The sequence below is a fragment of the Pomacea canaliculata genome, linkage group LG7, assembly GCF_003073045.1.
Source record: "Pomacea canaliculata isolate SZHN2017 linkage group LG7, ASM307304v1, whole genome shotgun sequence".
Lineage (NCBI taxonomy): Eukaryota > Metazoa > Mollusca > Gastropoda > Architaenioglossa > Ampullariidae > Pomacea > Pomacea canaliculata.
In genome coordinates this window covers 5,710,591-5,721,732 of record NC_037596.1, presented here as the reverse complement: position 1 = coordinate 5,721,732, position 11,142 = coordinate 5,710,591, and the positions used below count along the sequence as shown (strand labels likewise).

Here is an 11,142-nt window from a genome sequence, read left to right as displayed (position 1 = left end):
GAGACTTTCAGGTTCATTTATTTCTTCCTTTTATCATTCCACAGCAGGATGAGAGGGCAAAACACTATGATATGCTCACAATCATTTCTCACATCAACCAAGCCCATCTACATAAAACATCTCAAGCATGCCCACAACATAGATGCATCACAATCATAATTTCCAACACACAGATTAAACATTTAGTAATGAGAATTTGCCAGCTGTGATGGAATCCCAAGGTACATCTGCATTGCTACCAAAGCAACACAGGAAGTGAACGCTGCCTTGGCAAGGAGCAGAGTCCAGGAACCCAAACCCACTGCATGAATAAGGATTCTGGAAAAAAAAAAATCTCCAGTGTATGGTCACTTAAAAAATCTCAAGACAAATATTAACATTTAGCATTTTGCTGATAAGTGTTTTCCCAACAGCAAAGAAATGAGAAGTAACCTATGTGGGTGTATTTTCAAAGGAAAGTGAACATTTTATGAGGAAGAAAATATGCAAACCTGCTTTAACAAACATGAACACATACACTGGATGTCTTTCTCATATAATCTTGAATAAAATCATGTGTGCTCCATATCTACATCAAACTTACTCTACAATCAAAGGACGATAGCAGGCCAACCCCAAAAGCAGCAGCACAATGGGGATGAGAGATTTCTGAAGATCACTCCGTCCATACAGCCATACCAACATGGCGACACTTATGTGGTGGATCTATAAACCAATTTAATGTAAATCTTTACATGCAGCATGGCCAAACTTTTTGAAAATATTGTCACTTCAACACGGAACACTGGAAAATATACATTTTTTGCTTTAACATAAAGCTCTTTCTCATTTTAAATATATGTGTCCTGCCACCACAAAATGACTCTAAAGTTGCACAGAGCAGCTTTGTAGAAGAGGCCCAGAAAGGTGATTAGGGTCAACTTTGTGCCAATGGACTTGCACACTTCAAACCTTTATGACTCTCTCAATTTTAGGACTAGGAGAATGACTTTAAAATCGAAAGAAGGGTCAAAACCTGAACATTAAAAAATATACAATGTGCAAAATCTGAAATTTCCAACTTAGGACTTGTTCTGTGGTGGTGGGTCACATATACGCAAAACAAAATACTGTATGTCAAATTTGCAGTTTTAGAATTTTTTTTATTTATAACATCCTGCAATACTTTTCAATGTTAATTTAAAGTCAAAGAGAAGAAGATCAAATGCTCACCAGACTGACATTGGAATCTAAGCTCATCTGTATGTATTTCCAGTCAAACTCCACTCCACGGGCCCCAACCCACAATGGGACAACCCTGTTGAAAGCAAAACTTAAATGATTGTGAAAGGTGCAATACATTTCTACAAGAGAAACCTCTGCATAACAAGCAAAACAACACCACTACCTTATTTGACATGATTAAGAAATTGACATCACTTTGTCTATTACACATATTAACAATAGGAATTGCAAGGTTAAGTGGGAGATTTATGACCAAGAAAACAGCCGTGTATAAACGACTTTCAGTACACTGTGTAGTTCTAGTTTGATTAATCTACTTACATGATAGCTGTGTTATTTTAAGGCAAGAAATTAACATGGTTACTTCACTGGTAACAAAAGAGCTTAAAAAGATGCTCTTAAATTTTAATAAAGTCGTCCAAGAGAAGAAAAAAAAAAAATCATGACGCAAGCATAATATACCTAAATGTTCAAGTATGATGCAGGTGACTAATTAAATTCAGTTAGAGATGCTGGCAGGTTAGTATGACCATTAGTTTGTCACAAAATATACTATGACAGTGACAAAAAAAAGAAACAAAATAAATTTTGAAAAACATGATTTTAACTTTTGAGGTCATTGAAGACTGCAACCCTGTGAGCCTAGCGCATGCTAATGAGATGTTTTTATAAGTGATCCTATTTTTGTGATGTCACAAGAAATTCATTTTTGACTTAAACATATCAATCTCTGAAAACTTAAAGCTTTTCCTCCTGAAGATATTTTAAGCATATAACAGTGTAAAATTATGAGAAAGATGTTTTTAATTGGGCACTATTTCCCTTTTGGGGGACAATTTTTAGTTTTAATATTTTATCACTTCAGTCTACCATTAATGATGCTCAATGTCAAGAAAAATAAATGAGAAGAAAACAGGATATCAAGCATACATGCATGAATAAGTCAAAATTAACCTGGTCATTATAAGCTCTGCAGTGGCCCATCCCATTCCTGCTATCATAAACTTCAACTGCCCTTTGCCAGCATACTTTGACATCACAATATGCAAACCCAAAAGGTCTGCAAGATCAACAGTGCATTTAAGGAATTCCTGCAACAAACCACAGTTTCTATTAGTACAGCATGGCAATGGTGTAACAGACATTTTACAGTCAACAAAGACATATGCCTTTAGTAAGATTCCCTAATGAGGATACCTCATGATGACAGTCTTATAAAGGGGAGGTATTCATCATAAAAATGTTCATTATGCATAGTTCTTCCTAACTGATAATCAACAGGACTGTAGAGGGAGGCAAGAGGGAAAAGTGAGAAAAAGAACAGAGCTTGGTGCTGTTAGAGTTAATATTTGACAATTTTGTGAACTCTTCACACTACTGACTGTGACTAAAATTTCGACTACGATAACTCCTCTCTTGTTCTCATTTGCTGTTGTTTGTTTAGTAGGAAAGTGCTTCCACCTTGTGGTGATTTCACCCTATGGGGGAAGAGGGAGGGGAGAGGAAACCGGAGTACCCGGAGAAAACCCCTGACGCCCACCCCTGCGAATAGATGTCACATACAGATAGTGTCCTGAGATGAGATCTGAACCCTGAGCAGCTCACTGCAGTGGTGACAAGCATGTGTTTTAACCACTACACTATCGGGCCCCTCTCTCTTGCCCTCGCTCTCACTCAGGGCTTATATACAATGTGCAAAAGTTTTCTAGAAACATCCTGCATCTTCTCGTTACGCATGCGCTCTCTCTCACACCGAACATTCCAGGTACCAAGGCTTTAAGTCAGTCACACTTATGCACTTGCCAGAAAGATCTAGTCAAAGCCATCAATGGCAAGTCAGGCGGGGTCAGATACTGCCTCAAAGCGCTGACGGCGCCGGGCGACACATCGCACAGACCGTTACACCATTTAATTCGTAACAGGCACAACGTTCCACAAGAACTCCGAAGCTATCTTCAGATAAACTCAAAAAGTGTGAGAAATATATTTTATGGACATTCTGCTTCTTCACTGAAGTGACTGTAAAACATCTAAACAGATGTGTTTTGATGCCTTTGTATGGGTAACAGTCCTGGATTTTGTAATTTAAATCTTCTTTAGTCTGCCAACATGTGTTGCAGGTAGATCCTACAGTGCATTACTGCATTGCATGACTGTAGCCACAGCCATGGTTTGATGCAGTCTTGGGTGAGCAAGCGATGTTAAAAAGGTTTTCAGCACATCAAACTTTCACAAGCTAGCTGTGACATATCTCAGGTCCTTTGTATGGAACATATAGATTCATAAAGATCACCTGTTTTATGGATTGCTTATTTTATTAATGGAAAAATTATGCTTTATATCTCCTGATAATTTCTGGTAGGATATGAAGTGGAAACACAAGCATAAATTAATTTGGCAAACAGATTTCAAGTGTTTCAATATAGTGTGATCAGGTCAAATCATTGAAATTATGGGGTAGAAAGAAGGTGAAGAATCTTATTATTCCTATGAATGATTATTATTCCTATGCTTAATTAAGCACCATGTATTTACAGCTCAATGTATCACATCAAAAATGCTGACAACATACTCCAGTTATGTCAAGCCCACCAGCAGAAGCAGCAGATTCTGGGAAAAACGTGGCAAGCAAAAGCATTTTACATAGCTGAGTGAACAGGTAGGCACCTCCTGCTTGGACACATTTCCAGAAGGCACTGTACTCCGCCCTGCAAATACGAAATAGGTGGGAGCACTCCAAACAGTCAACAATAATATTCTAACTTTTTAAAGATTCTCTACTGTTCTAGAAAATATTATCATTATCTGTAAGATTTCACACTCTTCTGTCTCTGTCTCTCTCTCTCACACACAGTGAATACACTCATGCATTTAATGATATATTCAGCTTAAGCTATAAGAACATACAAATTTACAAATGCTGTCCATAATCAAATGGTTATTTAACATATATTGTGTTCCCTTCTGTTGATGTTTGAAAAAGAGAGGGCAGTTGAATTTTTGATACTTTTTACAACTTCTTGCATGTTCATTGGTCAAGTTATGGTGGTGGTGGTGGTGATGGGGTGGGGGTGATGGTATTTTATGCCGAGCCAGAAATGAAGTCTATATCATGGCAAGGCATGCTGTTCTTATGATGATGAATATAATGATCTGTAGGTGCCTGGAGAGTGAGGAGGGGAATTTGTGTTTTCCATCAAGCCAGCAACTAAGGCTATATCGTGGCAAGGCAGCCAGCCCTGTAAACAGAAGCCACAAAATAACGGCATGCCCGAGCCGAGAGGTGAACCCAGGACAGCAAACCTTCACTGTATTAGTTACAGACACTAATTTTTGTGCCACTGGACTACTCCAAGTTATGGTGGTGGTGGTGGGGAGAATTAGTGTTTTATGCTAAGCCAGCAACTAAGGCTATTTCATGGCATAGCAGCTGGCCCTGTAGTCAGGTATCACAGTCAAAGAAAGAACAGTGGGCATGAAATAAGATCTAAACCCAGAACAGCCAATCCTCATTATAATGGCAACAAGTGCTAACCATTGCGCCACCAGACTGCAAAGTTATCTTAGGGCTCCAATCAAATGTATCTTCTGGGGATTGTTATAGCTCAGTTTAAAACAAAAGGAAATTTGATCAGCAAATTGAAATCACTTAGTCACAAAGAGAATACAGAATCACATTAAACACACTTTCAGGGAGGGGGATGGCTGGACACAATTTTCTTGTTCACAAGTGGGCATCTGCTGAAAGGCAGATAGTTACAATAAGTCTTGGTCTCTTGAAAGTTTCTGTCTTAGATATTCTAGTCATCTCTTAGCAGAGGTGTCGGACCCTTCCTCTTTAGACATTATCACATTAAGTTGTTTTATCGACTTGTGTATGCTTGCTTTAGTAAATGGTCGAAATGACCACTGATCGAATCACTTTATAATTAGCACTGCTCAGAGTTTGTTTCAGGCCTTTAATTACAGCAAGCGAAGGAAGCTTTCATAAGCAGAGGGTTTCATTATGTAGCGTTTATACATAAAGAAAATATAATGAAAATGGCTTATCACAGGTCAGATCCTCAGTATCTGGGCCGCGTTACCACACATTTATTTGAGCTGTGCTTGTCAAAGTCCTTGCTGAGAGCACGAACTATTATCCACGTCCATGCTGAGAGCAGACGATTAATGCGGCTTGTGTCCTAACTCTGAGAGTGATTATAGACTGCAGAATAGTAGCAAATATTAATAGTAAGATTATATACTTACAATCCTGAACATTTGTACACAATAACATACGGTATGTACGCTAAAGCAACACAATTTCCAAAGTGAAAAAAGGTCATTCTCAAATATAAACCAATGTGACATGAATATCAGGCAATCGACTTCCGGTTGAACCGGACTCAAAAATTAAAATCAGAATAAAATAATACACTAAAATCATTACTAACTGCTTGATTTTATTACCAATTTTAAAATATTAAAGCTATTTGAATTTGGGCAGTCACCGTTTTTTTTTTCAGGCCACTCTCGGTAGTCTACGTAATTGCGCAACAAGCTGCGCATTGTGATTATTTTCAGCTGCATAACAAACATGGGGCGCCGAGCAGCGGCTGCTGTCTTCTTGTTACTGTGTTTGTGCAGTAATGCACAGGGTAAATTAAGAAGATTTGGAGCTGCTTCAAAGACTCTTCATGTGTCTCATTCAGGAGCATATCAGGAATGGGATGAAAAGTTTGTTGTCATTCAAGCAGATGCCGACTTTCAAGAAACAGACGAGGTTCAAGAACTTTTGAAACGTTATCGCCGCGATACGAAACCAGCCGACAATGTCAGATCTACCGTAGTAAGCGTCATTTGTTCTTTAGAATTATTTCTTCAGTTGAAATTTAAACATTTCTAAAGGCAGTTTCGTCTCGTTATATTTTGTTGCCCTCTGTGTACTGTTTGAACTCCAGTACGTCAGCATCATGTGAGGTGTGCCAATGAATGTTCACTGCGAACTTCCGTGTTTGCGGTCAGTTTACCCATGCACTAAATTGACTGATAGCATCCAAACATTGTCAAAAAAGTGGTGCTAAATGATATTTTGAAAATTTAACAACAACAATGACATTTCCAATACCATCACTATTTGTCTATCGTTCTGACTCGGAAAAAGAAGTAGTATTTTTCGGACCTGAACTTACTCCTTTTTCATGGTCTGTTAAACATTTTGGTATCATTTTATTCTTTCGTTGCATTAATCGTATATGTAAAACGGTCTGTCGGTTAAAAAACAGCAAGTAATTGAAAAACACAATTTTCCCAATTTCATGTGCTGCTAGTTTATTTTTTATTTGGTATCACCATCTATAATAATAAAAGCAAAATTTGTAAAGCGCATACTCGCACCCGAAAGGAACATCCTGTTAGCGCTTAAGAACGAGAATCAAACATGGACAGCATACTACGGACAGGAAAACAATTAGCAGATGAACTATAAAAGAATAAATAACTGTACTAAATGAAGAATCATCAGCATATGATTAACTTTGCGAGACTTGATGCAAGATGAAAGTTGGTTCATATGCAGACTGAACAGAACTAGCTAGATATGCAAGTTCTGCTGCCTGTTTTAAACAGAGCCTTGTGAATAAGTTAAGCCACCAAAAATGGCCGCTTGGCAATACGCATACAGAGAACACATCTCACAATAGCAAATAAACGTGATTTTTCTCTTTAAAAAGTCTTTTACAGTTTTTTAAAACACACAGCCACAGGATTCTTAGTTAACAACAAAACTCTCTCCCTTTCCATATCCGCCATCTATCCATTATTGAATTCCTTAAACGTGTGCTGAATACACACCTCTTCCATAAACATTACTCCTAACAACCTTTCCCACAATGCTAGTTAGTCCTTTTTCGCACCCTTGCCTGCTCATGTTCCTTTTGCAATATCATGATACAGTTCTTGTTATTTGGTTCCTCTTTGCCTTTTCTGTATTTGTTTTTATTTATCATTAGTACTGCTGTTTATTCTTTCACAGTTAATATTCTTATTCGTGATGTGGTCTTTGTATGAGATATGAAGGATCCTCCACAGTATCTCATTTTCATTTCATTCTCTTTTGCAAGTCTACTGTCCAATTCTTGCATACATATTGCAGATAAATGGAGATGAGCAGGAAGTAGGAAAGTATTGGTGCAGGTATAGTGAGTCAAGATCCTTGTCAATCATCATGCCTGCTGAATGAAGTCACTTCCTTTTTCTTCACCAGCAGTTTGTTTTAATCATTCATTAGTCTTTTATTTTCCTTGTCAAAGATGACAGGAAATAATTTTCAAAGCTGATTATTATCCTAGCACATTTGTAAAAAATTCTAGATTAGATTTGTTAAAATTGTCAAAGGAAATGCTACCTGATATTCTGTCTGTATTGTAAAATGAAAATTGTACTATCAGCTGCAACTATAATCTGGCCTGCTCTTCTGCTGCTCGTGTGGGTTTCAGCATAACTTCATTTTCTGATTAGGCTGACTGCCTCTTATTTCTTTTCTTACAGGGGTATGCCCAGTAACTACATCCACTCTTGTGGCCACTGCTTGGCTGCCGAGATTATCTGATTTAAAACTGTAATTCCCCAGTGCTGTCAACAAAACTTTAAGTTAAAGATAAAAATCTGTCATTACAGTCAATCTTGTTGAAAGCGTTCATTGAAGCTTCTACCATCAGGTTTGGAGCTCCAACTTGAATAGAACACAGACAACAGTTTTTTCACAGTTGCTACCCCTCTCCTTAATTTCTACATAGTAAATTTTAGTGAAATGCATCCATTCAGAAGACAGTTCATCACACTGCCTAAAAATCATTATGGTAGTCCCAACTCTTTTTTTCGTAATGAAGATCGATGTGAGACAGATTTGCATATTATCACTGACAATCTTCCTGATGGTCATAGACTGCACAAGATGACCCAAGAAAACAACACCAGTATCCAGTAGACCTTCACCAAACGGCTAGAGAACCTGGACTTTGCAGATGACATTAATCACCTATCTGCAGCAGCATGCACAAACCAAACTGAGCAAGCTAGCAGAAAAACCAGAGAAGACTGGCTTAAAGGTCAACAAAAAGAAGACTGAAGTGATGAGAATCAACAAGCATGAACTCCCAATCCAACTTCAGAAAGAGATTATCCTGGAAACAGACCACTTCACGTGCGTGGAGAACATTGTCAGCAAGACAGTGGAGTGGATGATGATATCTTCAGTTGCATCGACAAGGCCAGACATCCTTTTAACAGCCTACGCCCCATCTGCAACTCTCGAGCATTATCCTTCTGCAGTAAGACTCACATCTTTAACATCAATACAAAAGCAGTCCTACTGTATGTTTCTGAAACCTGGAGAGTGACAAATACCATCAACAACAAGCTCCAGACCTTTACCAACTGATGCCTGTGCCCTATTCTGGGATATCCAACAGCAGCTTGTGGAAAAGAACCAACCAGAATGTCACTAACCCAAACATCAAATGGGGCTGGATAGGACACACCCTGCGCAAACCAGCTGACACCATTGTAGGCTATGCACTTGACTGGAACCCTCAGGGGAAAAGGAGAGTTGCGAGACCAAAGTGGAAGAGAACAGTAGAGAGTGAGGAAAAGGACATCGGAACCACATGGGCCCAACTGAAGGGGGTTGTCCTAAACCAGGTCTGCTGGCAAGGTGTTGTTGCGGCCTTATGCTCCTTGAGGAGTAACAAGGAATAAACTAAACTAACTCTTTTTCTCCTTTCACATGCTCATTAGCACATACTGAATGTGTATAGGCTGTTTAAACCTGCACATCTATTTCTTAACCCTCTTAGGATGATGTGCCATGACCGTGGCTTTGCTTATATGACCCAACAATAGTAAACTGAGTTTTCTTGGATTGTTCTCCTTTCCCAAAATTTACAAATTTCTTGGTCTAATTTTTACCTGAGAGCATTGAATTATAAAAATTAAGATCACCCACTGACATCTTCTATGTCTTAAGCTCTATTCTATTCTTGCTTTACGTAAAGATAAATTGCATAAAAAGTTACATAAAATTATATTTGTTTTGTTGACCATATGTGTTTTTAAAATGAGCTTAAAAGGCATCATGAGGAAATATTATATTTACAATTGTTTTTAATCTCCTAAACTGAAAATAGAGATGTTTTGTATTAGAACAACTACAAAGTTATGTATGGATAAATTATAACAATATTTGCAGAATATATATACAACATCATTGCAGCAATGTTGCAGTGTCACACAATTTTTATCTATTGCTCACTCAGTGTTTCTCTTTCACACACAGTTGACACAAATGCATATGTGTATATATTCATGCACACATACAAAGCTGAAACCAAAGCAAGATGTTTGTGGCAGTGTGTAAAAGTAGTAATATGTACATATATGTAAAACCATGTGAGTTTTATTGTTATTATATTATTGTGGGTGTATTTTAATGTACACATTATTATGGCAGGCTCCTCTGAATGACACCCACACAATGTTGATAGTTCATTGGGCTGGTGACAACAGCAATGTCATCATTGCCTTGGCGAAGAGCGCTGGGATTCATGGAAGCCCTAACAGCAGTGTCTTTGTGTCAAGGGATTATGGCGCTTCATTCACATCAATTACTGATCAGTTCGCTGGTGCCTCATCCATTGACAAATACTTTAACTCTGATCTGCTCAACAGCCATGTAAGTGGTGATAACAGATGACTTGCATTTTTGTCTGTCTGGTTGAAGTTTTAGCATTTTGTTAAAGAATATTTTGCTTTTATAGGCAGGACTTATAAATATATTTGGAAAGCTCTAAACAAATTCAGGCATACTGTTCTTTCTCTGCATGTGGCATCTGTTTACAGGACTGGCTGCATTGCTGTAATAGGGGCTATGCTTAGTTGCTGGCTCGGTGTAAAACACAAAACAAATTTATTATTAATACCCAAATCGGTTATGCTGGGAAATTTTGACAATGTACTTTGATTTATTAATGTGTTTGATTTACATGTGATTTTTAGGAATTAGGTTTGTAGATCAAAAGGATGGATGTATTTTAATACCACAAAGATGAAATGATAGTTGTAATAATTTCTGGACAAATTTGCTGACCATGCACATGCATGTATTCACACGTGCATTCATGTGCATGCACACACATATACAAGAACTTATTACACTCAAAAACACCTCAGGCCAGCTGATGAACCAACCTGCATATCTTATAAAATCTAAGGTGACCAGACGTTTGGCCTTTCCTCTGACTTTGCCGGATGCGAATCAGCATACGGTATTCAGATTTTTAAAGACAACCGGGACATTTGATGGACTTGCCAGAAAGCCAGAAAGTGGGACGTTGGACGTCCTGCCTGATGAGCAGGCGGGACACGAGGTCAAAAGCAGGACTGTCCCGCCTATTGTGGGACGTCTGGTCACCTTAATAAAATCAAAGATAAATGCCATTGACACAAAACACACAATAAGAATTGTTTTCAGAAGTCATTCTGTTCATTCTCCATTTTGCAGTATGTTTTCACTGATGTGAACAGAAGATGCATATTCACTACTCGAGACTATGCTAGAAACATCGTTTCAAAGTGCAATCTTCCTTTCAAACCAGCAGTTGTCTCTCTCAGTCCATCAAATGCAGACCACATTCTTGCCTTTGATCCTGGCAGCTTTTTTCCAGATGTAAGTAGAAGAAGACTTGGATAATAAGTGCTAAATTGTCTCTAGCTGTTGTATTTTCTTTCATGTTATTCTAAAGTGTGTATAAGGTTAATATTCAGCCTAAGACTTAAGAAGGGACAGTTTTATGGGGCAGTTTTATGGGGCAGTGATCGAGAGCATATAAGAGGGAAGAGGTGGGGGACTTTTTTGAAGGAGTGGGCCAACTGTCCACT

General features: G+C 38.2%; 2 protein-coding genes across 4 annotated transcripts in view; one reads left to right on the top strand and one right to left on the bottom strand.

The window, feature by feature from the left end:
* On the bottom strand, nucleotides 1-5,629 carry LOC112567683 (transmembrane protein 147-like). The gene is made up of 6 exons (XM_025244426.1): nucleotides 5,476-5,629; nucleotides 3,797-3,932; nucleotides 2,179-2,315; nucleotides 1,213-1,297; nucleotides 584-705; nucleotides 1-318 (listed from the first exon to the last, which is right to left on the bottom strand). Exons 1-6 carry the CDS (start codon nucleotides 5,550-5,552, stop codon nucleotides 183-185), a joined length of 693 nt encoding a protein of 230 aa, XP_025100211.1. The 5' UTR covers nucleotides 5,553-5,629; the 3' UTR covers nucleotides 1-182.
* Nucleotides 5,630-5,768: 139 nt separating this feature from the next.
* Nucleotides 5,769-11,142, top strand: part of LOC112567682 (sortilin-related receptor-like) — a 48,744-nt gene continuing 43,370 nt past the window's right edge. For all 3 annotated transcript variants that reach the window (XM_025244425.1, XM_025244424.1, XM_025244423.1), the window contains exons 1-3: nucleotides 5,769-6,055; nucleotides 9,716-9,937; nucleotides 10,766-10,930. In XM_025244425.1, the coding sequence (XP_025100210.1) occupies nucleotides 5,804-6,055; nucleotides 9,716-9,937; nucleotides 10,766-10,930 (639 nt within the window). In that variant the 5' untranslated portion in view covers nucleotides 5,769-5,803. The remainder of the gene's footprint in view (nucleotides 6,056-9,715; nucleotides 9,938-10,765; nucleotides 10,931-11,142) is intronic.